Genomic DNA, 21,915 nt, shown 5'->3' with positions numbered 1-21,915 from the left:
AACTCTGAACTAAGTGCTTTTCCCCATAGGGATGAATGATTTTGAACACGGTAAAGAATATTGTATTTCCACTAACAAAAGCCTTAACTTTGCCAATTGATCGGAACGGAACGATACAATAAGATTTCACAACAAGAATCGCTTTTTTTTGCCCCCAAGCAATAATGGTGATAATTTTTATTAGACTTTTGGAAGCCAATACTTTTAAGGTACCCATAGATATAAAATAAACCTAGCCTGAGAAATATTCACTAAATATTGCAATAGAGTGTTACAATATACCCTGGTCTCGCAAGACATTTAATTAAGGCAGTTATCACTGAGATATCACCACGTTCACATTTCCACTAATCCAACTTCCTCTCTTGGATGACAGCATAGGCACGGTCATAGGCCGCTCTGAATAGATAATTAAGTCTTGATCTTAAAATATAAATGTACAGATGGGGCTTATGACAAAAATGGAAATTTTTCACCTTTAACCACCATTAGTTTGACAGTGACGCAGTTTCCCCTCAGTGCGAGAATACAGTGGGCCGAGTTCAGTCAGGTGAGAGGTGACAGGGCCGTATGGTGGATCTCCTGCCACTGACAGGCTGTCATTTGGAGATGTGTGCCATGTGGCTGTCTCTCAGCCTGTCTTTGAGCTGAAGGATGACCCCTCCTGCTCACTGGGGCTTCACCGGCCATGCCATTCCTGTCTCTCAGCTTACACGTCTGACAGGAGACATGACGTCCGAGACACATCGACTCCATCTTCAGGTAGGCCTGTCCTGCGTTTTCTCTGATAGTTCAGGCAGGGAGAGAAAATGAGAGAAAGTGTATGTGTGTCTCATTCTTCCTGTAAGAAGCCTATAAAAGAGGTTATATATGACATTATTCTTATAAATGTACAGGTATTATATGTCTTTCAAACTAGTCTGAAGATTGAGAGACGGCTCAAGGTTGAATGTTTTGATTAAGGTGAAAGGTGTACTTATTATGATCTGGAGGATATTTTCACTAAAAATCCATCATCTGTGACTTAAATGCATTTTTGCAATTAACTGTCCCTCCTGATGGAGTAATTTAACATGATTTGTGGCTGTCGGGAGGAGCACAAAATGTGTATCAATACTCCAATAACAAACAAATGAATCACAAACATATTTTGTTCACACACAGTTTAGTAAACCCTAAAAAGCACATCCAAGGACATACATGGATTTTATCATAATTATATGTCATGTACACTCTTAGAACAAAGGTTAAAGGGGTTCTATATAGAACCCTAGGGTTCTTGACTCAATTTTAATTGAATTAATGCCAAAAAAGTTCTATAGGATAAATGTCTTAAATGTTTGCATAATACTTCCATGTTTAACGATTTATTTCAGTTTTTTTCTAGTGATAAAGTATATTTAATTCATAAAATTTTATCAAAACAAAAAATGAATTCATCATTTTATGGGAACACCTAAACAGTTCTATAAGAGCCTGATAGAACCCTTTCTTCTAAGAGTGTATATAAGAATAATTATACAAGTATATAAGTATACAAGTATATAACTTGGCATACTTATTCAGTTGTAATCGAAATTATTCAACCACCATTTCAAATCAGGTTTACTGGCAAAATGTACAGACTTTCAGCTGTTTGAAATGAACAAATCAAGCAGAAGTCATTTATATAGATCAACACAACAAATGTTTCAAGTGGTTTTCCCAAATTCAACTGAAAATGCAACTTAATGACTTCTGCAGTCTCAAAATTATTCAACCCCCTGAATAGAATCCCTCACAACAGCACAAATCTGCAAAACAGGTGTTGTCTCAAGCACACCTGATGCAACTAATCAAGGGCTTCATTAGTTGCACCAGGTGTGCTTTTGCTAGAACACATGAAATATCTGAACTGGCTAGGTTTGTTGAGTGCCACGTTTGACTGCATGTTAGAAAAATGTCTAAGTCAACAGAATGGTCCAAAAAGTTGCGAGAAGATATCATTGCCCTTCGCAAACAAGGAACAGGACAGAAAAAGATAGCTAAGGCACTAAATGCTCCTATAGACACCATTGGAAGCATAGTTTGCAAGTTCAAAGTTAAAGGAATAGTGGTTCTACCTGGACAGGGCAAAACCCTCGAGTGACTGCAAAAGACCTGCAGCAAGACTTGGTGGCAACAGGCACTGAGGATGTAGCTGCACAGTAAGACGCGTACTAAACGCATGCCAGAACTCCACTCCACAAGACGTACACCACTACTGACCGAAAAGCACAAGAAAAGTCAGCTCCAATTTGCTCAAAATGATATAAATAAGCCACAGAACTTTTGGGATTCTGTTCTGTGGAGTGATGAAACAAAACTGGAACATTCCAGCCCTATGGATCAGCATTATGTCTGGAGAAAGAAGAATGAAGAATATGCTGAAAAGAACCCTCTGCCTACAGTTAAGCATGGTGGAGGCTCGGTGATGCTCTGGGGCTGCTTTGCATCCTCTGACACTGGAAACCTGCAGTGTGTGGAAGGCAAGATGGATTCATTGAAGTATCAGGGAATACTAGGAGAAAACGTCATGCCGTCAGTGAGGAAGCTGAAGCTTGGGCGTCATTGGACCTTCCAACAGGATAATGATCCCAAGCATAGCCTATATACCTCAAATTCCACCAAGGCTTGGTTGCAGAAGAAGTTCTGGAAGATTCTACAGTGGCCATCACAGTCACCTGACTTGAACCTGATAGAAAATCTCTGGTGGGATTTGAAGAAGGCAGTTGCAGCACCCAAACCCAAGAATATTACTGAACTGGAGGCCATTGCTCATGAGGAAAGTCATTAAAAGTAGCATTTTCAGTTGAATTTGGCAAAACCACTTGAAACATTTGTTGTGTTGAGCTATTTCATTTACTTTTGTTTGATTTGTTTCATTGCAAACAGCTGAGAGTCTGTAAATTTTGCCAATAAACCTGATTTGAAATGGGGGTTAAATCATTTTGATTACAATTGTATTTGGGTATTGGATTCTATTGTATTGCTCAATAGAACATAATAATAAAAGACTGGACAGATTCATGTGACATTCCTTTCCCCACATACTGTATCCTCAAATTAATACCCATCTCAAACTCAATCTACTCATCCAGTTATTGAGAACTTCCTAAAAGCATTCTGACCTGCTGCATCACAGTCTGGTATGACAGCTGCACATCCTCAGACCGGAAAGCCCTTCAGCGGGTAGTCAGAACTGCCCAGCGCGTCACTGGACTCGGCTACTTGCCATCGAAGACCATAACAAACGTCGCTGTCGGCAAAGAGCTCTCCAGATCATCAGGGATTCCATCCACCGCAGCTACAGTCTGTTTTCTTCCCTGCCATCTGGAAGCCACATAGACACATACAAACACGGACCACGAGGCTAAAGAACATTTTCTTCCCTTGAGGTGTTGCATAAGCTAAACTCTGATCTCTCTTTCATTGTCATCTGACTTGCTCTAACAAATCCTCTATACAAACCCAATACCAAACCGCTGAATACTGATGATTTATTTCACAACTATTGCAAAACGAAATATTTCATAACAATGATACTGTGTGTTGCTGTATAACTGATACTGCCATAAAATCACACAGACACACATTTTTATATATATTGCATAGATACATTTTCATCCCACTTTTTAACTCTTACTCCATTGGGTTTTTATATCGAACCCTAGGGTTCTTGACTTGATTTTAAAGAACACTTCATGCCAAAAAGGTTCTATATGGAGAAATGTCTTAAATGATTACTTTCATATTTAAAGTTTAATTCATAAAATGTAAATAAAAATCAATTAAAACAAAATCCATAAAATTATCCCATGATGGGAACCCCTAAAAGGTTATATGAAGTGCCGCGCCTGGCCTGACAGAACCCTTTAAGGTTCTATAAAACATTTTCTTCAAAGAGTGTTGCAAGGGTAAAGGAATAACAACAAAAAGTTTTTTGTTGCAAAGAATTGTTGCTAAACGCTTTTGAAATGGAATTAATCATTTTAGAGACAAAAGTGGATCTGTTTTGCTTTGCATATGGCCCTAGAGCAACAGCAATGAAAAAGAAAACGGAAGGGAAGTGCTCTTCATTAGACAATCTGTCTCGAAAATGAAGTGTTTTTTAGACTGTCTAAAGACTATATTCAATGATGAAGACACAAAAGCAAATGGGTTAAGAATAAACCAGATCATACAGGAAATTTCCTACAAACTAGAATTAGTATAACCACTGTTACAAAGTGCAATGTAATAGAATTAATTTCTACACTATAAGCCTTAAAAACATATATATGAGGCACTATATACATGAAGCTCATGGTAAATGAAACATTAATGTGACAAATTATTAATCATCATGAACAAAATTAATGCAGAGTGAGATAGTCAAACAGGGAGTCTTTTTTTTAAAGATGTAAGCACATTGTCCTCCCCTGCTGCAATATCAGAGTGTAGCTGGACATATTTGCATGCTCAGCGCTGTGTGTCTGCAGTAATTCATCATTGGTCTCTGAGGTATTGAAAGCATCAGCATCCGTCAGCAAGCTTATGTCAATGGCTTTGTTTTTAAAAGAACAAAAGAATTATTTCTCATCAGTACACCACTTATTTTTAAATAGCTTGTGTTATGTGTCTCCAAAAATATCAACTGCAGTAGAGGAAGAAAAAAAAGCCACACCTAATGGCCAGCAAGATCACAATATTGACAAAATAATTAGAAAAATAATCAATGGCTAAACTGCAAAACCATTTAATGAGATTGTAGCCTATGTCCAGTGCAGCAAAAAAAATTGCTAAAAAACATCTGCTCTAAACTCTAATACAATCAGAATAGAAATAAATACACTGATGCCAGTGTTCAGTACCATGAGTTACTGAATTATATAAACTGGTCACTTATAATGTATAGGCTTCAATACCACATAATATATGCTCTATAACCCTAATCAAAGAGTTATAAATATAAACATACTGGTATACACTAATATTCTAATATCTAAAATGCATGTTTCAGTCAGTCATACCGTTAAATCACAGTTAAATAGGCCACAAGCACACTGATATGCACTGTTACTATAGGCTCATACAGACTACTGCTAACTTATTGTGTAGTCATAGGCCTATATGCTGTAAAATCATAATACCAAAGAGTTACATGCCTATATAACACATTTACACGTTAATCTTTACAAATGTTCTTGATGGTAATCTCACGCAACTGAACTTTAACTTGTTGGGAACTTGTGGGAGCATGTGTTTGGGTGGATGGGACAAAATAAAAACAACCTGATTCTAAAAAAATAGAATTGTGATATTAGCACATTTTTTTTACTGATTTTGTTGCAGTAGTAAGCCTACATCATATTCATATTTCCATCAAAGGGTTGTGCAATAAAGTAGCTATGACCTCACTTTATGCCATTCAGGGTCAACTTCCTGTTTAGTGCCTGCACCGCCCACCTACATGACGTCACATCAACGATGGCGTCAGCAAAAAAAATAAAAATAAAAATTCAATCATTGGGCGAGTTCACTCATACTGTCCCATTTTACCTTATGTCTCATTTGCCCTTAATTAACTTTGTGTATAATCTAAGCTACCATATAGAATGTGTTTTGGTGTAAAGGCCCGAGTCATGCCAATGTCGTGGCCATGACCACACCCCTTATGTAAATAATACTACCATAAATATGTAATACACAGATCAATCACTGAACATTTCTAAATTCATACAGATAAACATACAATTTCATCCCAAAAGTCCAGTTTTGCAGATAAGAGTTTAAAAAAAAACAAGCAAGGCTTTTACCCAAGTGTCCCTGTGCGTAAAGCTGTCCCTCTCTAAACACCCCCCTATACTCCAGATCAGATCGCATTGCTCAAGATGTGTTTATTTCTGCTGCGCTGTCTTGTTTGCGACGTGGCTCCATCAGTATACAGTCATGTCTCGCATTTGCAGCGGAGGAACGTGGATAGGCAGACGAGCGCGTCTGTCAGGGAGAATGACACGCGTGCCACTTTGCTGCGCGACTGACGGCGGGATGCGCACCAGTGTCACATCCCTGCATGTGTAGCCCGGAGCGGAGTGTGAGGGTCCCTTCCATCAGGAAAGGGGGGGGGATGACGGTGACGGGGATGTGATGAGTGAGTGAGTGAATGAGTGACTGGAGCCGAGGCTTTTGCCTTTCCTCATTCTCACGATCTCCAGCTGCCACATCAAACGCCTCCTTCAGCCCACGTCCGGCTCTTTATCCCATCAATTAGATTTAATCGCAGGGATGGGTCACATAAACCCCACATGCGGGTAATCTCGGGCACTGCTGAACAAAAGTACAAAAGATCAAAAGAGCCTTCATGATCTGTAAATGAGTAAATGGGATCACACACCTTTCCATACTTGGTAGCCAGTTCTAAGTAGGCCTATATTGTTAGTGAGATTACAGTATCCTTAAAACAAAGTAGCTTACTGTGGTAGTACCATAATAAAAGTACTATACCACATTGGTATATGATTTGCATATTCATAGGTATTGCATGGACTTTCAAAGCAAATAATACCATGGTATCATCATGGTAATGCACAAAAATTATAAATGATATGTAATTTATACAATACATACTATGGTAGTGTATGATTGTACCAATATTTAGTTTTATTTACATGGCCACAAGGCTTCAAAGCATATTATAGTATCACCCAAAAACATGGTAATATATACCATTGTACTGTATGACTGCATATTCATATTAAGTGATATTTACATGGCACTCCAATCATGGTAATGTCCAACAAACATTTCATTACCATCATACAGTGTACAAACAAACAAACATCTGCTTCATAAATTAAAGAACTCACACCACCTGCTGGACATTTCCTATAAAAAATGGATGGCGCATTTCTAAAATTATCCACAAGTATTCAACAGTTTTTTGTTCAACAACAACAACAACAACAAAAACAATCTTTACTCTGGTCTAGTACAACTGATGTGCTTTATTTGGCAGTTTACAGCATGTGCGGTGATTCGATTGTGTGGTCCATCTGAGACTGAGCTGCGGTATAAGCCATTTTTTGCAGCTTTTCAGTTGAGAACAAGACTTTGGCTCTTTAGAATAGTTACTTGTGGGAAGAGAAATGTCTTTTTTTTTTTTTTTTTAAACATAGCATTTACATAGAAGTAACATAAAGACCATAGTCATTACAAAGTGTGACTCCAAAAAAGGAACAACCAACATTAAGAGTATGTTATTACACATTTTAAACATAACATTCTCGTCCTTCAGGCCATAATATGTCCATCATAAAATGACTGTCAAAGAGATACAAGTCCAAATCTGGTGAATATAACTACAACAATAATAGTCCAGATGAGTATTGTGTCCAAACACACTCAACATGTAACATTGATACTGGCCTATTAGTTGTTAGATGCCAGATTTTAACACTGAAAAATCACCATCTTCTCATATCTCACATTATATATTGTTCCTCTTCATTCGGCGAGTCTATAGCTATAGACTTGGCAGGATACGCAGTACTGAACTATCGCATGATCCTTGGTGCTGATCTGTCGTTGCAGGCCGCTTTTCTGAGACGCACCCCTCTACGGATGGTCTTCAACATATCTTCTCCCCCTTTCTCATGCCCTTGCTCCTGCTGGTGGCCCTGGCTGGCCTGAGGGTCCGTGGGGAACGGGAACTGGCCCTCACCGAGAGCCTGAGCATTAGCGACCAGCTCTCCAATCTTCTCCACCAGACTGTGGCGATTGGCGGCAAGCATCTGCTCTTCTTCTGAACTGAAGCCCGCAGCTCCGTGTTGCTGGGCATAGACACTCCCACCGCCAGCTCTTCCCCACGATGGCAGGCTCATCCGCTTGGGAGAGGCTTTGTACTCTAAAATTTCCAACGTTTCATCACTGTACAGACTTTCCTCACTTCCATTGTGCTCAGGAGGAGGGCTGGGGAATCCAGGTGAGTCTGGGACAGTAGGAGTCTTTACGGGGACGATAGGTGGTCGAATAGGGATCGGACCCACACTGGACGGGGTACGTCTCACGTTTGTTTTAGACGAAGGCGTTCTACGAATGGTGGCCGTTCCTGAGGCTATAACACCACTTCCCTTCCCATTGGTTGTTGAGGTTCCCTGGGCACCCATTGCTCCGTGCAGTCCTGCAGTGCTGGCGGGCCTCTTGGTCTGGATCATACGCCGGTAGTTCTGAGCCAGGTTGCTATGGCGAGGGACGGTGGAGGACTTGTCGAAGTCTGTCTGTGTGTCGTTATCACCATCGCCATTCATGGAATAACAATCATATTCAGATCCTGCAAAGAGAAAACGGAAGAGAAGATGTAATTTAACAAACAACAAACAAACTCTGACTTCAAGCAATGGATCGTATTTGTGTTTTTGGTCTGTTAGCAAAAAGGTTTAGAATCAAGTACAGTTTATTAAATTGATAAAACTGTGGCTCTTGTAGTATTAGTATAATCTTAGGGCATCATAAGCACACTTTCGACTCAAAGACTGTTCCAGAAGATAAGCTAAGATACATGGAAGCACTTCATGCAGCCATCCCATAATGCATAAAGATAAACTAATGCAACAGAAATGTTGATTATAAGCACACTGTATACACCAGTGACTTTAACCGGGTATTCTGGGTGGTCCGGTATGATGACGCACAGAAGCCAATGGCACATGTCGCTATGCTTACTGGCATATCCGGTTTTCATTGGCATGTGCCACTTAAACCTTGTGACATGTGCCAGTGGATAGTGGCAAGTGCCACTGACATTATCGCGGAATACTGACACCGTGTCACGGGAACATGTCGCCGTATGTTGTGACACCTCCAGTAGTGACTGACAGATGATAAATAAATAGCCTATTTTAGTGATATTTAAATGTATTAATGTCTGTAATATTTTTTTCAAACCTGTCGTCAGTTTGTGGCACATCAGTATCTGAGTGGCACGTGCCACTGAATGTTATATGTAATGCCAATGTTGTTTGATCCATATATACATATATATTGAAGGGTTGGATTCTTGAATCCACCGCTGCTTAAAAATATATCCTTTGAGTGGTTGTTAATCAGGTTATCTTCTAAATATTTTGAATGACTTCTTCAAGCTTATGAGATTTACATGTCTGTTCACTGAAACCTGCTCTCTCTATCTCTGTGAGAGAAGCACCCAATGTTAAAACATATGTTTACTCTTCTAGCTGACCATGGCAGCCTAGGTCATTTGGGACACCCAGGCCTGTCTCCTATATGACCAATTCACAGTCAAAGCATTTACTTTTTTTTTTTATGATGAATATTGTCTTTATTATTGTTTTTTACATGACTTTTTGATAAGTCGAAAGTTGAAAAGAACAGAATTCAATGCATCCTTGCTGAATAAAAGTATTCATTTATTTTTAAAAGAAAAACAAACTTCGGTAGAATGTCGGTAACCAAACAGTTGATGGACCCCATTGACTTCCATAGTATTTTTTTTCTACTGTGGAAGTCAATGGGGTTCATCAACTGTTTGGCTACCGACATTCTTCAAAATTTCTTCTTTTCTGTTCAACAGAAGAAAAAAAATCATACAGGTTTGAAACAACTTGAGGGTGAGTAAATGTTGACAGAATTTTCATTTTTAAGTGAACCATTCCTATAAGTGCAATTTTAAGTATATTTACATAAAAAGTAGACTTTCTTATTTTCAGTTTCAAAAAAGTATACTAATAGCACACTTGAATACACTTATTTTTAGTACGGGGACCCCCAACTTTTATACGGTAGTGTATTTACATAAACTTAGTTCATTCAATACTGAAAACTATCAATAGAAATTGTTACATCTATGAAAAACTGTACATTTTATTTTTATTGGTTACATCATTTCTGCATTATACTATTTCTATGCTTTTTTGATTATTAAAGTTCAGTTTCGTTGACTTAGCAGCAGTCTGTTGAATCTACAATTCGCATCCAGTGAGCAATCAAAATTGGTCAATTAAAGGCTGTACCAACTGTACATGTGCAACTGTACTTTTTTGTGTGTTTATGTTTGTCTGTGTGTCTTACCCTGTGAAGGGATAGTGTCCTCTGAACATGATGGTGTAGTGTTCTGAGTGCTGTATCCACTGGAGTACTGCAGAGAGTCACAGCTGCTCTTCTGCTGCTGATCTACACTAAGCCCACGAGTCAGAACCATAGCCAGCTCACTAGCGGCAGATGACATCGGCTTAACATGCTATGGGGAAAAGAAAAGGAGAGAAAAAATTAATTTATATATATATACGTTTGGAAACATTACTAATTTTAATGTATTTGATAAAAGTCTCTTATGCTCTTAAGCCAGCATTTATTTGATCAAAAATACCGAAAAAAACAGTAAAATTGTGAAATATTTTTACAATTTAAATAATGGCTTTCTATTTTAATATACTTTAAAATAGAATTTATTTCTGTGCTGCAAAGCTGAATTTTCAGCATCATTACTCCAGTCTTCAGTGTCACATGATCCTTCAGAAATCATTCTAATATGCTGATTTATTATCAATGTTGAAAACAGTTTTGCTGCTTAATATTCTTTTGGAACCTGTGATAATTTTTTAGGATTCATTGATGAACAGCATTTATTCAAAATAGTAATTTTCTAACAATATAAATCTTTACCATTACTTTTTATCAATTTAACACATTCTTGCTGAATAAAAGTGTTCATTTATTTCAAAAATTACTGACCCCAAACTTTTGAACGGTAGTGTATATTGTTATAAAATATTTCAATTTTAAATAAATGCTGTTCTTTTTTTTTACTTTTTATTCATCAAAGAATACTGAAAAAAGTATCACAGGTTATAAAAAAAAAATTAGGCAGCACAGCTATTTCCAACATTGATAATAAATCAGCATATTAGATTGATTTCTGAAGGATCATGTGACACTGAAGACTGGAGTAATGAAAATTCAGCTTTGCATCACAGAAATAAATTATATATTTTTAAAAACATTATTTTAAATTGTAATATTTTTTTTTCTGTTTTTTTTTTTCGATCAAATAAATCAAGGATTGATGAGCATAAGAGACTTATATAAAAAAATCGTAATGTTTCCAAACTTTTGACCAGTACTGTATATATTTTTATATATAAAAAATACATTCTCAGGACCTTGACATCTTTAGAATTCATCCTAGCAAGCCTATAAGGATCCTCAGGGTGAATTATTCCGTTTCCTCCCAGTCCACTAGAGGGCTCTGCAGCCTCAGTCCTGCGCTGTTGGGTTACAGCCGTCTGCTCATAGTGACCTGCCTTTGACCAGTCCTGCTGCAAGAGGACATTGTTTTCAGGGTCATGGAAATATAGCCAGAATAGGACAGGACCTGTGCATTGGGTCTGCAATTTCAATTGACTTATTTGGTAGATGTTCATTTTAATCAACAAAAATAACCAGCAAGCCTGAGCCAGATGTTGGTTAATAAAGAAAAGCTGATGGCAAAGAAATTAAATGGGATGAGATAAAAAGTTAACAAATTAAAATTAATAATGTTTTGCAAAGAATAACAGAACATAAAGCAAACAATGGCTGACCGAATGGTCGAAATGAAAAACAAACCTTCCAGTAAGGAACCTTTGATGTGGGTGAAGGGGAGTTTGATCCAGGGGATTGATTATAGGAAGGGGACGCAGGAAGTATGTAAGAGTGAGGCCTGATGGAGTCATTAAAACAGTGAGCAGGGCGAAAGGTAGCAAAGGATGACCCGAACTGTGGAAACGGAACGACAGGATGGCCCAATCAAATACGGAGAACAACACCATATAATGCCCATATACACATTATATGAGCATTGTGCTTGAAAGTTTTAAATCAAAGAAACATATAAGACAAATAATGACAACAGAGTTCTGTCAACTTAAAAAAAGTAAGTTTAAAGTGCCGACCAAAGAGTTTAAGTAATTACACCATATATTTATTCAAATTCCAGACATAAAATAATACTTACTATTGTGGGAGAGCCACACTCACTGACTGACTGACAGGTTTCTGAAGCCTCTGAGGATGCAGAACTGGAGGACTTCTGTTTACCAGAGATAAATAAAGATAGGTCAGTGAAATGGATGTGGAAATTAAACAGCATTAAACATAACAGATGAAAACAAAACACCAGCTGAACTGCTAAAGACCTGGCTAGTGATGTCAGACGGCATGGGGGAGGGAGGTTTGGAGTGCACGTTCGCATCTTGAGAGACAAATCCAGAATCATGAGAGGAGACGCTGCTCAGGCGATGAGCGCCACCTGGTGGCAGATGCACCAAACTGAGAGGAACACAGAGAATCATTAGTGTTATTCCCAAAACTAGCAAATAACAAAATAAGGTCTACGGCATCTATGATTTATGGCATCTATGGTTCCATAAAAATCTTTAACATCCACTGAAACTTTTCATTCCACAAAAGTAAGGAAAAATGGTTCTTTTGAGAGTTGTTCACTGAAAGGTTCTTTGGGGAACCAAAAAATGGTTCTTCTATGGCATCAGTATGAAAGCCCTCTTTTGGAATCTTTATTTTTAAGAGTGTTTGGCTTAATAATATCATTATAAAACAGTAGCCGACATGAATTAATTCAATTTTGCACTGATGGCAAATCTTAATTGTGATAAAAATGATGAGACAAGCACCTGCAAAGGCTGCTCTTCCTGGATCCAACACTACTGGGAGAAGAAGGTGGGGTCTGGTAGGACCAGTTGTAGTCAGACCCCTTAAGATCCAAAATCACCTAGTGGAAGTCAAATTAATATATTCTCATTATTAATATCTGTGTGTGTGTTAAATGATTTTCATATGTATGTTTAAGCACCTGTTCACTGGCCTCTGGTAGTTTATGTGGGTCAGTGGTCAACACAGTGAGGTCATCAATAATGGCCTGAAGGTGAGTGGCCTCTCCCAGCATGGCAATTTCACCGATCTGAGGAAAGAGGTTGATGTTGATTAATTTGATTAATTAGATATTTGATTCATTAAATAAAATTTTGCCATTTAATTTTAGATAGATAGATAGATCGATAGATTCCATTTTAAATCCTCTGAAAAAAATATATACAATATATTGCACACACACAAAAAAAGAAGAAATTATCTTGCTAGACCTCTAGAAGTAAAACTCATATTTGAACACCAAAATAGCAATTTAAAGTTTTTTCCTGTGAAAATTTTGTATTCATGCCTTAAAATAGCTTGAATGCCACTCTACACCCTTGCTTCATTTAGTATACGCGGATACATGAATATGCAAATGAGCCCCGACTCCACTCACTCTTCCAGGCTCTTCTACAAGTCGATGTATCAGAATGGAAATGTGTTTCATTTATCACTCTCTTCAACGTCAGACACATAACGGTAATTAATATGATTAGCCTTTTGCTTTACTATGTTATCATCAAACAGCTAATAATGTGTTGCTAATGTTACACAAACGACAAACCATGTTCCCGTTCGCCATCTCAAAGTCATACGGCTGCCTTCTAAAAATCAGCATCCATAGAAACGCTTTGAACAACATGGAACGTCAGTGGAGAAAGGCATATAATTCATCATAACAGACATCAAATACATAATTCAACCGCTATATAGCTAAATGTACACAACTTTTCATATCAACAAGAAAAATATACCGGGGTAACCTGGCTTCTCTTGAGACTTATCTGCTTCGCAGCCTATTTAATGATATGCTAAAGCCCACCAGCACATTGACGTGATTAGTTACAAGGTAGTTTGTGACGTAAGAAACACAGGCGGTTTCAAACCGTGTTTTTGAGAACATCTTTTTTTCACTGCAGTATTAAGGAGAAAATACTTAGCAATGGTGTTGACTTAAAGCATATTAAAAATATAAACAACATTAAAAACTTGATTTTCACCACGGGGTTTAATTCTCACCACTACAGGCTGCAGGAAGCTGATGAAAGAGCAGTAGCGCCCCCTTTCCTCCAGGAGGGCTCGGCGCACCGCCTGCTTCTCAGTCTCCTCCATCAGCAGGTACATGTCATTCACATCCTGCATGGCACTGTCCAGCTGCGGCTGTAGTCCTCCTCGCCCTGAGATGAAGAGAAGGAGAGATAAATGACAATAAAGACATGGGCGAATAAGCAATCCATGAATGGAAAATTACATTACCGTTCAAAAGATTGGGGTAAGTAAAACATTTTTGGAAATAAATCAATTAATAAGAAATGTATTATTTATTTTTTTGATTCAAAATAAATGCAGTTCTTTTAAACTTTCTGTTCATCAAAGAATTTTGAAAAAATATATATCGCACTTTCCACAAAAATATTTAGCACTGTTTTCAACGTTGATAATAATAAGAAATGTTACTTCACTAAATCAGCATATTAGAATGATTTCCGGATGGGAGAAATGGCTGCTGATGGTTGCCATCACAGGAATAAAATTACATTTCACAACATATTAAAAGAAAAAAATGCTATTTTAATTCATACAAATATTTCACAATATTTCAGTTTTTAATGTATTTTTGCATAAAAGACTTCTTTTTAAAAACATTTTTACCAATCCCAAACTTCTTAACGGTAGTGTACACCAAGATGCACTGAATGAACTGAAAATACACATTTGAGCATTTTTAACACATGAAATGTTTGATGCAAATGTCAACACACATGTCCCATGGGTCAGCACGATGAAGACAGATTAGGGTGGATAATGTCAACATAGCAACCAAGCATTGTCAGGCTTCATGCAAGGAAACCTTCATGACCATATAATGAAAATAAATGACATCGAGTTGATGCTCCGAATCTAAACACACCAAATATTGCATGATTGCACATTGTGATTTACTTTCACAACACAGATGCTTATTATGTCTGACGGAAAGAATGACAATGAAATGAGCGCGCTTTTGCAAACAATGGAATTGTGTGGGGCGTTCGCAAAGGACACTAAAACGTTCTTATGAAATGCACACAGAAATACCTCGGATGAAATGAAATCGATGTCAGTCATGCTAAACGTGATGAACGATGAAGTAACTCGCCTGAATACATACCTGATAGTTCTACAGTTAATAAGCAGAAGCCAAGCCAATCACAGTATGAAAGAGAGAAAAAGAGCATTGCCATGAAGAGATTGCAAGAGTATGTATTATGATACATGGAATTATACATTTTCCCCTTCAAAATACTTATTTTGTGCCCCACAGAAGAACGTCATACAGGTTTGGAACAACATGAAGATTTTTAAATATGAATATTCACATTTGAGTGAACTATCCCCTTAAAATCAAGCGAATAAAATTAAAGCTAGATGGTACTGGTCGGTCATCTGATTCAATAGGACTACTGTGACCTTTTGACCTGATTCGAACTTCATTTGACCTAATTAATCTTGGCATCAGAATTAGTTAGCATGCAAGAGAGGGGGCTGAGTGAGAAAACACCCCAGCAAGGCACATATTCACTGATTCTTTAACATACTGAATGCAGAAATCCTCTAAAAACAAAACACATAGAGAGTGTGAGCGAGAGGGGAAATCATTGTGCTGACAGAGGGGGGAAAAAAGAGACAGACCTTTTCTGGCTTTCTTTTGCAGCTTTATTGTGTCAGATGATTTCTTCTTGATCTCCTGCCTTGAGCGCTTGTACTCTGGTGAACAGAAGGAAGATGTAAATTCAGGACAGAGACATTAGTATTGCAGAAAGTACAGGTTTGAGACCACTTTGATGAGTCAGTCCCACCTTTGGCGTGGTCTTTATCCAGCAGGGCAGCGGTTTTCTTCCACTCTTCTATCTTGTCTTGGAGTGGGGCGATCATTTTTTCCATTAGAGCACTTTGCACAAAAACAGCAAAAAAGAAACAATACAGTGGTCAACAAATGTTTGCAGTATTATCAATAGCAACAATAAAATTAAACGGGCAGAACTATGGTTAGTTATACACAAAATATATATAAATTATATTTTAAACACACATATACATACATACAATATACAGTATGTATATATAAATATTATTATGGAACTACATTTACAGCAAATGTCTTAACGTGTAAATATTTGTATGAACAAAAATAATTCAACAACTGAGACATAAATTGAACACATTTCTCAAACATTTGACAAACAAAAATTTAATAATCTCTGAACAAAGGTGGGGTCAACTCAAAGGTGTAGCTTTGAGTTGTTACTCCACTCTTCCACCAAGGCATCTTAAATTACGAACACTGCGGTTTATTGCTCTGGCTACATCTGCAGTCCTCATGCCTCCCTGCTGCATGTTCACACAGGTGATCAGGCATCCTGGGCATCATTCTCCTGCTGTTTTTCAGATTCAGTCTCTTTAGTGTCCTAAGTTATTGTAACTGTGACCTTAAAGGCATAGTTCACTTTGAAATTAAATTTTGGTATGTTTTAGCTTACCTGAAGGCATCCAAGATGTAGGTGTCTTTTTTTCCGCAGTAGTTTCAATTTTGATATTTTTAGGTCAAACCGTTCTTGTCTGACAGTCATATCATGCAGGTCTATGGTCACGGTCTCAAAGAGCATGCACAGAGTCCAAATTAAAACAATTCCCAATCTAGTGTACATATATCTATGCACCAGTCTGCGTACACGTCACACAGCAGGAAGCGCCCGCGCCCTCAGATCACTTGGACGTGGCTGTGTTATAAGAGGTAAAAACGATATAAATACTGTTCGTTTTCTCACACAAACCGCTCGTTTCGTGTCTTAGGCCATCAATGTGTACTTACGATGGGGAAAAAAAAATATCAAAATTGAAACTACTGCGGAAAAAAAGACACCTACATCTTGGATGCCCTTGAGGTAAGCTAAAACATACCAAAATTTAATTTCAAAGTGAACTATCCCTTTAATTGTCTACTGCCTATAAACTACCCTCTGGTGCTCTTCATGAGTTGGTCAAAAATGACAGAAATGTATTATTTTATTTCAATGAAATTAATGTACTATATTTTAGTTTGATAATGTTTTTTATTTAATATTTTGTGGTACTAAATTATATTTACTCTGTATTTATAATCCATTTATTCACTTTTTCCTGAAAATTTCCAACTTAAACTGTTGTAAATCTTGAAAGCTTTAGAGCACAGACTCAAGTATGATATCTTTTCAAAGACGACACTTGGCAGATTATTGTTTTTTTAAAAATGCTTTAAAAAGTGAACTTAAAAAAAGTTACACAATTTTACGTTTATTGTTATGAAAAATGTGCAAAAATACTTTTTTTATATGAATTATATATTTTCAAAAACATGTTTTACTCTAAAACTGTAAGAAAATCAAAGCCATAAATCTAAACAAGTTGTGTTCAAAATGTGAGCCATCTCAAAAAATGAGCTTTCAGTAGATTTTGTTTGGCCGCAGCACCAAAAGTTTCCACTAGATGAAATTCTCCCGTTCATCTCCAATGTGGTCATTTTTGACCGCGAGGAGCACACAAGTGTGACTGTTTTTTTCAGGACCATTTAAAATGTTCGAATCATGTCCATGAATTTGTTTTTGTGTGTGTGTGTTCACATAGCAAGTGCCAAAACCTTTACCAAGTTTTGTACCATTCCTATGAAGAAAAAAGAAAAGTAAATTTTTTCAGCACCAAGGACTGTTCCACAGTGCATGTGCAATATTTGGTTATGGTTCATTGAACAAGCATGAAAACCACTGTTTAAACCCTTTTCAATCGAGATCTGTAAAGCTTATTTGGATTTTATAAAACTATCTTTAAATACAGTATCCTGATAAAGGAACAATTCTTTTATTGCTGAGATAATATATATATATATATATATATATATATATATATATATATATATATGAAGAGTTCAGATGCAAAAGCCTCTAAGTGCCATCTGAAATTTTCTTCTAGAATGATAATTTTTATCAAACTAATTTCACTTAAATGACAATTCATAGGTAATTTTCATTGCCATTTAAGTGAAATTACTGAACTTAAATATATGAGCTTGATAAAAATGATTCAGATGGCACTTAGAGGCTTTTGCATCTGAACTCTTCATATATATGTATATATATATATATATATATATATATATATATATATATTTGCTTCACTGCCAATGGTTACTGTATGAAGCCAAGGTCTGGAAAGGAACAGCATGAACACTGTCTGACATCTCCTTTTGTGTTCCACAGAAGAGAAAAAATAATAAGAGTAGTTTGGAATGACATGAGGATGAGTGAACTATTCCGTTAAGGTCAGCATTTGAAATCTTTGAGCTGTGAGCTAATTTGGTCTCTCTGAAGACAGCACATTAAAGCCTTAGAGCAGGCTGATTGATCTATGGATGTTTGCTGATCTCCGCAGTGGAAAATCAATGCTTGGCACAGACATGAAATCCTGTCTGTGCCGTCTGACTGGCGGGGAGCAAGGCATGAAAGTAGTCACGGCATGGATGGGTCGATCACTCACTTGGTGTAGTGGCGCAGTTTGGCCTCGATGCTGCGGTGTCGCATGCACATCCGGGTCAAAGCGGAGCCAATATCCCTGGTGGCACCTGACAACAAGACAAATGAAAGTTAAAAAAAGAGATAACATTGGAGTCGTGAATCAATATTTTTAGAAACATCAGACAACTTTGTTTTCCACATATAGATTTTAATCACGGATATAAAAAATGACCACAAGGGGGCAGAGTAATCAGAAGCATTAAAGCAGGTATATTAAAGGGAAAAGTATGTGCTTAGTCGGTGAAAAAGCAAGATAATTGCACCATATTCACAAGAGACAGAACTTCAAAGACCACAAATAGAACACTTCCCAAACTGCATGGCTCTGATCCATCAAGAAGTGCTCACTCGCTTGGTGACCTTGAACACAATTACTTAGCGGTGTTAACTTTCCTCTCCAGCCAAGTGTAATTAAAATGGGGTCTTAAGCTATAAAGCCCGGCCTGCCTGGGCCTTAATACAACCAGCTCATCCAAGATTTCCCCCAATCCTGCAGCCAGATCTGATGAGACTGAACTCTGCCGTTATGAGGGCCAATAGGTTACACGGGCTAGAAGGGCCTAAGTCTCTACTTACAGAGTTCGAAGGGCCAGTGGATAAAAGGGAATATCTGATTGATTATGATAACTAGACCTGTAACCGTAAATAAATAAACTGTTCTCGTATTGATTCCACTTAATGATTCTAGTTTCTTAACTGTGCCTTTTTAAAGTCTTCAATACAATCAATGCAACAAACAGAAATGTGGTAACCTATTTCATTCATTAATATTAACAATAAATTACTGGGCTTGCTTGTTTGATTGTTTATTACCAAAAAAAGTTCTATTGTTGGCAAAAGTAAAAGCCCTTTAGGCTGAAGGAAATGCAAATAAACATTTCAGCTGTGCTGCCATTTTGGATTGCAGAAGAATAGGATGCAGGAGAAAAAAGTTCAACACTCTTCAGCAATAAAAAAAAAACACAAACATGATGTTTAGGCTAACTAAAGTCATTTTTGCTTAGTATGGTTGAATTGGATCATCTAAGGTCTCAGCAGCAAAGACAGTAAAGTGAGATTAAATACATAAAGTATATGTGTTATTTAACGCATATAAAAATGTCCACAAGGGGGCAGAGTAAACAGAAGCATAAAAGCAGATATAAAATTATTATTGGAGGTTTGAATAATAGTCTGAGTTTGCATTTCGCTGTTTTTATTCATTTTGAGGAATACTGGATGTGTTTTTGTGCACATGAGATGAGTAAATGAATGCTAACATGTAGTCTAGAACTAAGCATTGCAGCAAACTCTGTCTCCATACTTTACTACCGTATTTTGTCCGCACTGGCAGAAGAATGCATGTGCGAGAAATGTTAATGTAGCAGAACTTCTTGCGTCATATTATCATTTTTTTCGAAAAGTGTTCTGAAAAAGAACTGATTCTTGGTTCACAACCCAAACTGATTGTCAATTTCACAACGTTTTAAAAGAATTGAATATGATGGTGTTTGGTGTTTTTTATACACCAAATAATAAATGTGTGTGTGTGCAATAAGAAATAGAAGCAGCCCAGAAGAACAGCACTGCCGCACTCTCCATCTCTCCATCCAGGTCCAAAGGGAAAAGGAGGGAACCCGGTAAAGGGATATCCCTCTATTCTTCCACTCTGTATCTGCCTTTCCTGTCTGCTCATGTTTCCTAAACACCATTATTACAGGAGAGAATGGGAGAGGCCGGCAATAACCTGCCCTCCTATACCACACATGCACAAACACACACTCTCAATGAAACACACACACAACTACTGAAACACCAGAACTGAAAACCCTCAAAACAAACAGCCTCCAACATGGGAGTTCATCGCGAAGAGGCACGGCTTCAGATACGAGTAAAGTAAACATTTGAAGATTTTTAAGCTTTTAAAATTCTTCAAACCAATGATTTCACATTTGTCCCATTGGGTGGGGCACTGACAGATTGAATGGTGGCCAAACCAGGTGTGAATAAGAAGAAATGAAGGTTAAAGATCAGCCATCTGAATCCTCGGTCTGAAGAGCTGTACTCAGGAAATTATATGGCAATTTTTTTTTAAAAAATCCCTGTGTATCGCATTTGGCACAGACCCACAGGTCCATCCCAAGGTGTCTGACTGCTGAGAGAAAGTCCTACTGTCAGTACACAGTGTGCTTGTCTAAGAGCATGCACATCTCGCAACCTATTCCCAAAGGTCTTCAGCGAGGCAAATCAAGTTCAACGCTACTGGTGTTGAAACATAACAGAGCTGTCAACACACACACTTATAATTTAAAACCTGGGGACCAAAGAAATGTCCCCACAAGGTCAAAAATGACTGGTATTCCTATCCTTGTGGGAATATTTGGTCACCATAACGTAGGGAATACCAGGTACACACACATAGGCATAGATGTTTTTATACTGAGCTAATGAGATTTTCTAGCCCCTAACACTAAAACCTACCCATCGCAGAGAGCTGCATTTTTACATTTTAAAAATTGTTTAGTATGTTTTTTTAGCACTTTGAATTATGAGGAGATCGGCATGTCCCTATAATGTAGAGGGGCATGAAACCTGAATATACTCTGCAATATAAGAACTTTGGGTCCTCATAATGTAGGTCACCAGTACACACACACACATTTGCATGGCTCAATGCAAAGTTCACAGCTGCACTTTAGCTCAAAAACGAAGGCTTCTTTATCTCAAAAACAGACCTTCTCAACGTCACTGCTACAGTCAAGATGATATGCTACACAAAGACACACACTCACACACCTGCCAGCATCCTCTTCCCTTCCCTTGAGGGATCAGCTGACAGCTCCATCCTGAAAGCGTTCAGAGACTTCCTGTATCCAGGAGTCCCCTGGCCTCCCACCCTGGCCGGACACACACAACTCCCACAACCTTCCTTCAGATCACGTGACCAGGCTTCAGATGCTCCATTCAGTCAGACTCTCACTGCCTCCAACACCTGCCCACGACTGGGAAGCTATTTAGCAGATCTGTGAACCCTTGAGGAACTACTCATGTGATCAATGGCTATTTAAAGGGATAGTTCACCCAAATATGAACATTTTATCATGATCTACTCACCCTCATGTCGTTTCAAACCTGTATGGCTTGCTTTTTTCAGGGGAATACAGAAAAGGTCATTTTAAAAAAACTGTTTTTGTCCATCCAATGAAAGTCAGTGCTGTTCAAAACAACATGTCTGACTTTCATTGTATAGACAAAAAACACTTTTTCATTTTTCAAAATATCTTGTTTTATGTTCTACAGAAGAAAGTCATACACTGAAAAAATTTAAAAAGTATTTTTTTTTTTTTTTTATGAAATGTACTCCAATAATATTTGTTTTATTTACAACTTTGAAAAATCATTTTCACAGTGCATAGGTTTGGAA

At 37.6% G+C, this 21,915-nt stretch overlaps 1 protein-coding gene across 3 annotated transcripts in view; it reads right to left on the bottom strand.

Moving 5' to 3' along the window:
- Positions 1–6,638: 6,638 nt before the first annotated feature.
- The window catches only part of mtss1la (MTSS I-BAR domain containing 2a), a 35,647-nt gene continuing 20,370 nt past the window's right edge, over positions 6,639–21,915 (bottom strand). Inside the window, exons 4-15 of one of the 3 annotated variants that reach the window (XM_079874474.1) lie at positions 18,475–18,559; positions 15,765–15,856; positions 15,598–15,672; positions 13,945–14,102; positions 12,866–12,973; positions 12,687–12,784; positions 12,192–12,324; positions 12,011–12,085; positions 11,623–11,772; positions 11,178–11,333; positions 10,087–10,255; positions 6,645–8,329 (exon numbers count right to left, since the gene is read on the bottom strand). In XM_079874474.1, coding sequence (XP_079730600.1) covers positions 7,554–8,329; positions 10,087–10,255; positions 11,178–11,333; positions 11,623–11,772; positions 12,011–12,085; positions 12,192–12,324; positions 12,687–12,784; positions 12,866–12,973; positions 13,945–14,102; positions 15,598–15,672; positions 15,765–15,856; positions 18,475–18,559 — 2,075 coding nt within the window. In that variant the 3' untranslated portion in view covers positions 6,645–7,553. Of the gene's footprint in view, positions 8,330–10,086; positions 10,256–11,177; positions 11,334–11,622; positions 11,773–12,010; positions 12,086–12,191; positions 12,325–12,686; positions 12,785–12,865; positions 12,974–13,944; positions 14,103–15,597; positions 15,673–15,764; positions 15,857–18,474; positions 18,560–21,915 lie in introns of all 3 variants that reach the window. The other 2 variants (XM_079874475.1, XM_079874476.1) reach the window with 2 other exon arrangements.

This window comes from Squalius cephalus (genome assembly GCF_949319135.1).
Source record: "Squalius cephalus genome assembly, chromosome: 6".
In the NCBI taxonomy this organism is placed as follows: domain Eukaryota; kingdom Metazoa; phylum Chordata; class Actinopteri; order Cypriniformes; family Leuciscidae; genus Squalius; species Squalius cephalus.
This window is presented reverse-complemented; position numbering and strand designations above follow the sequence as displayed.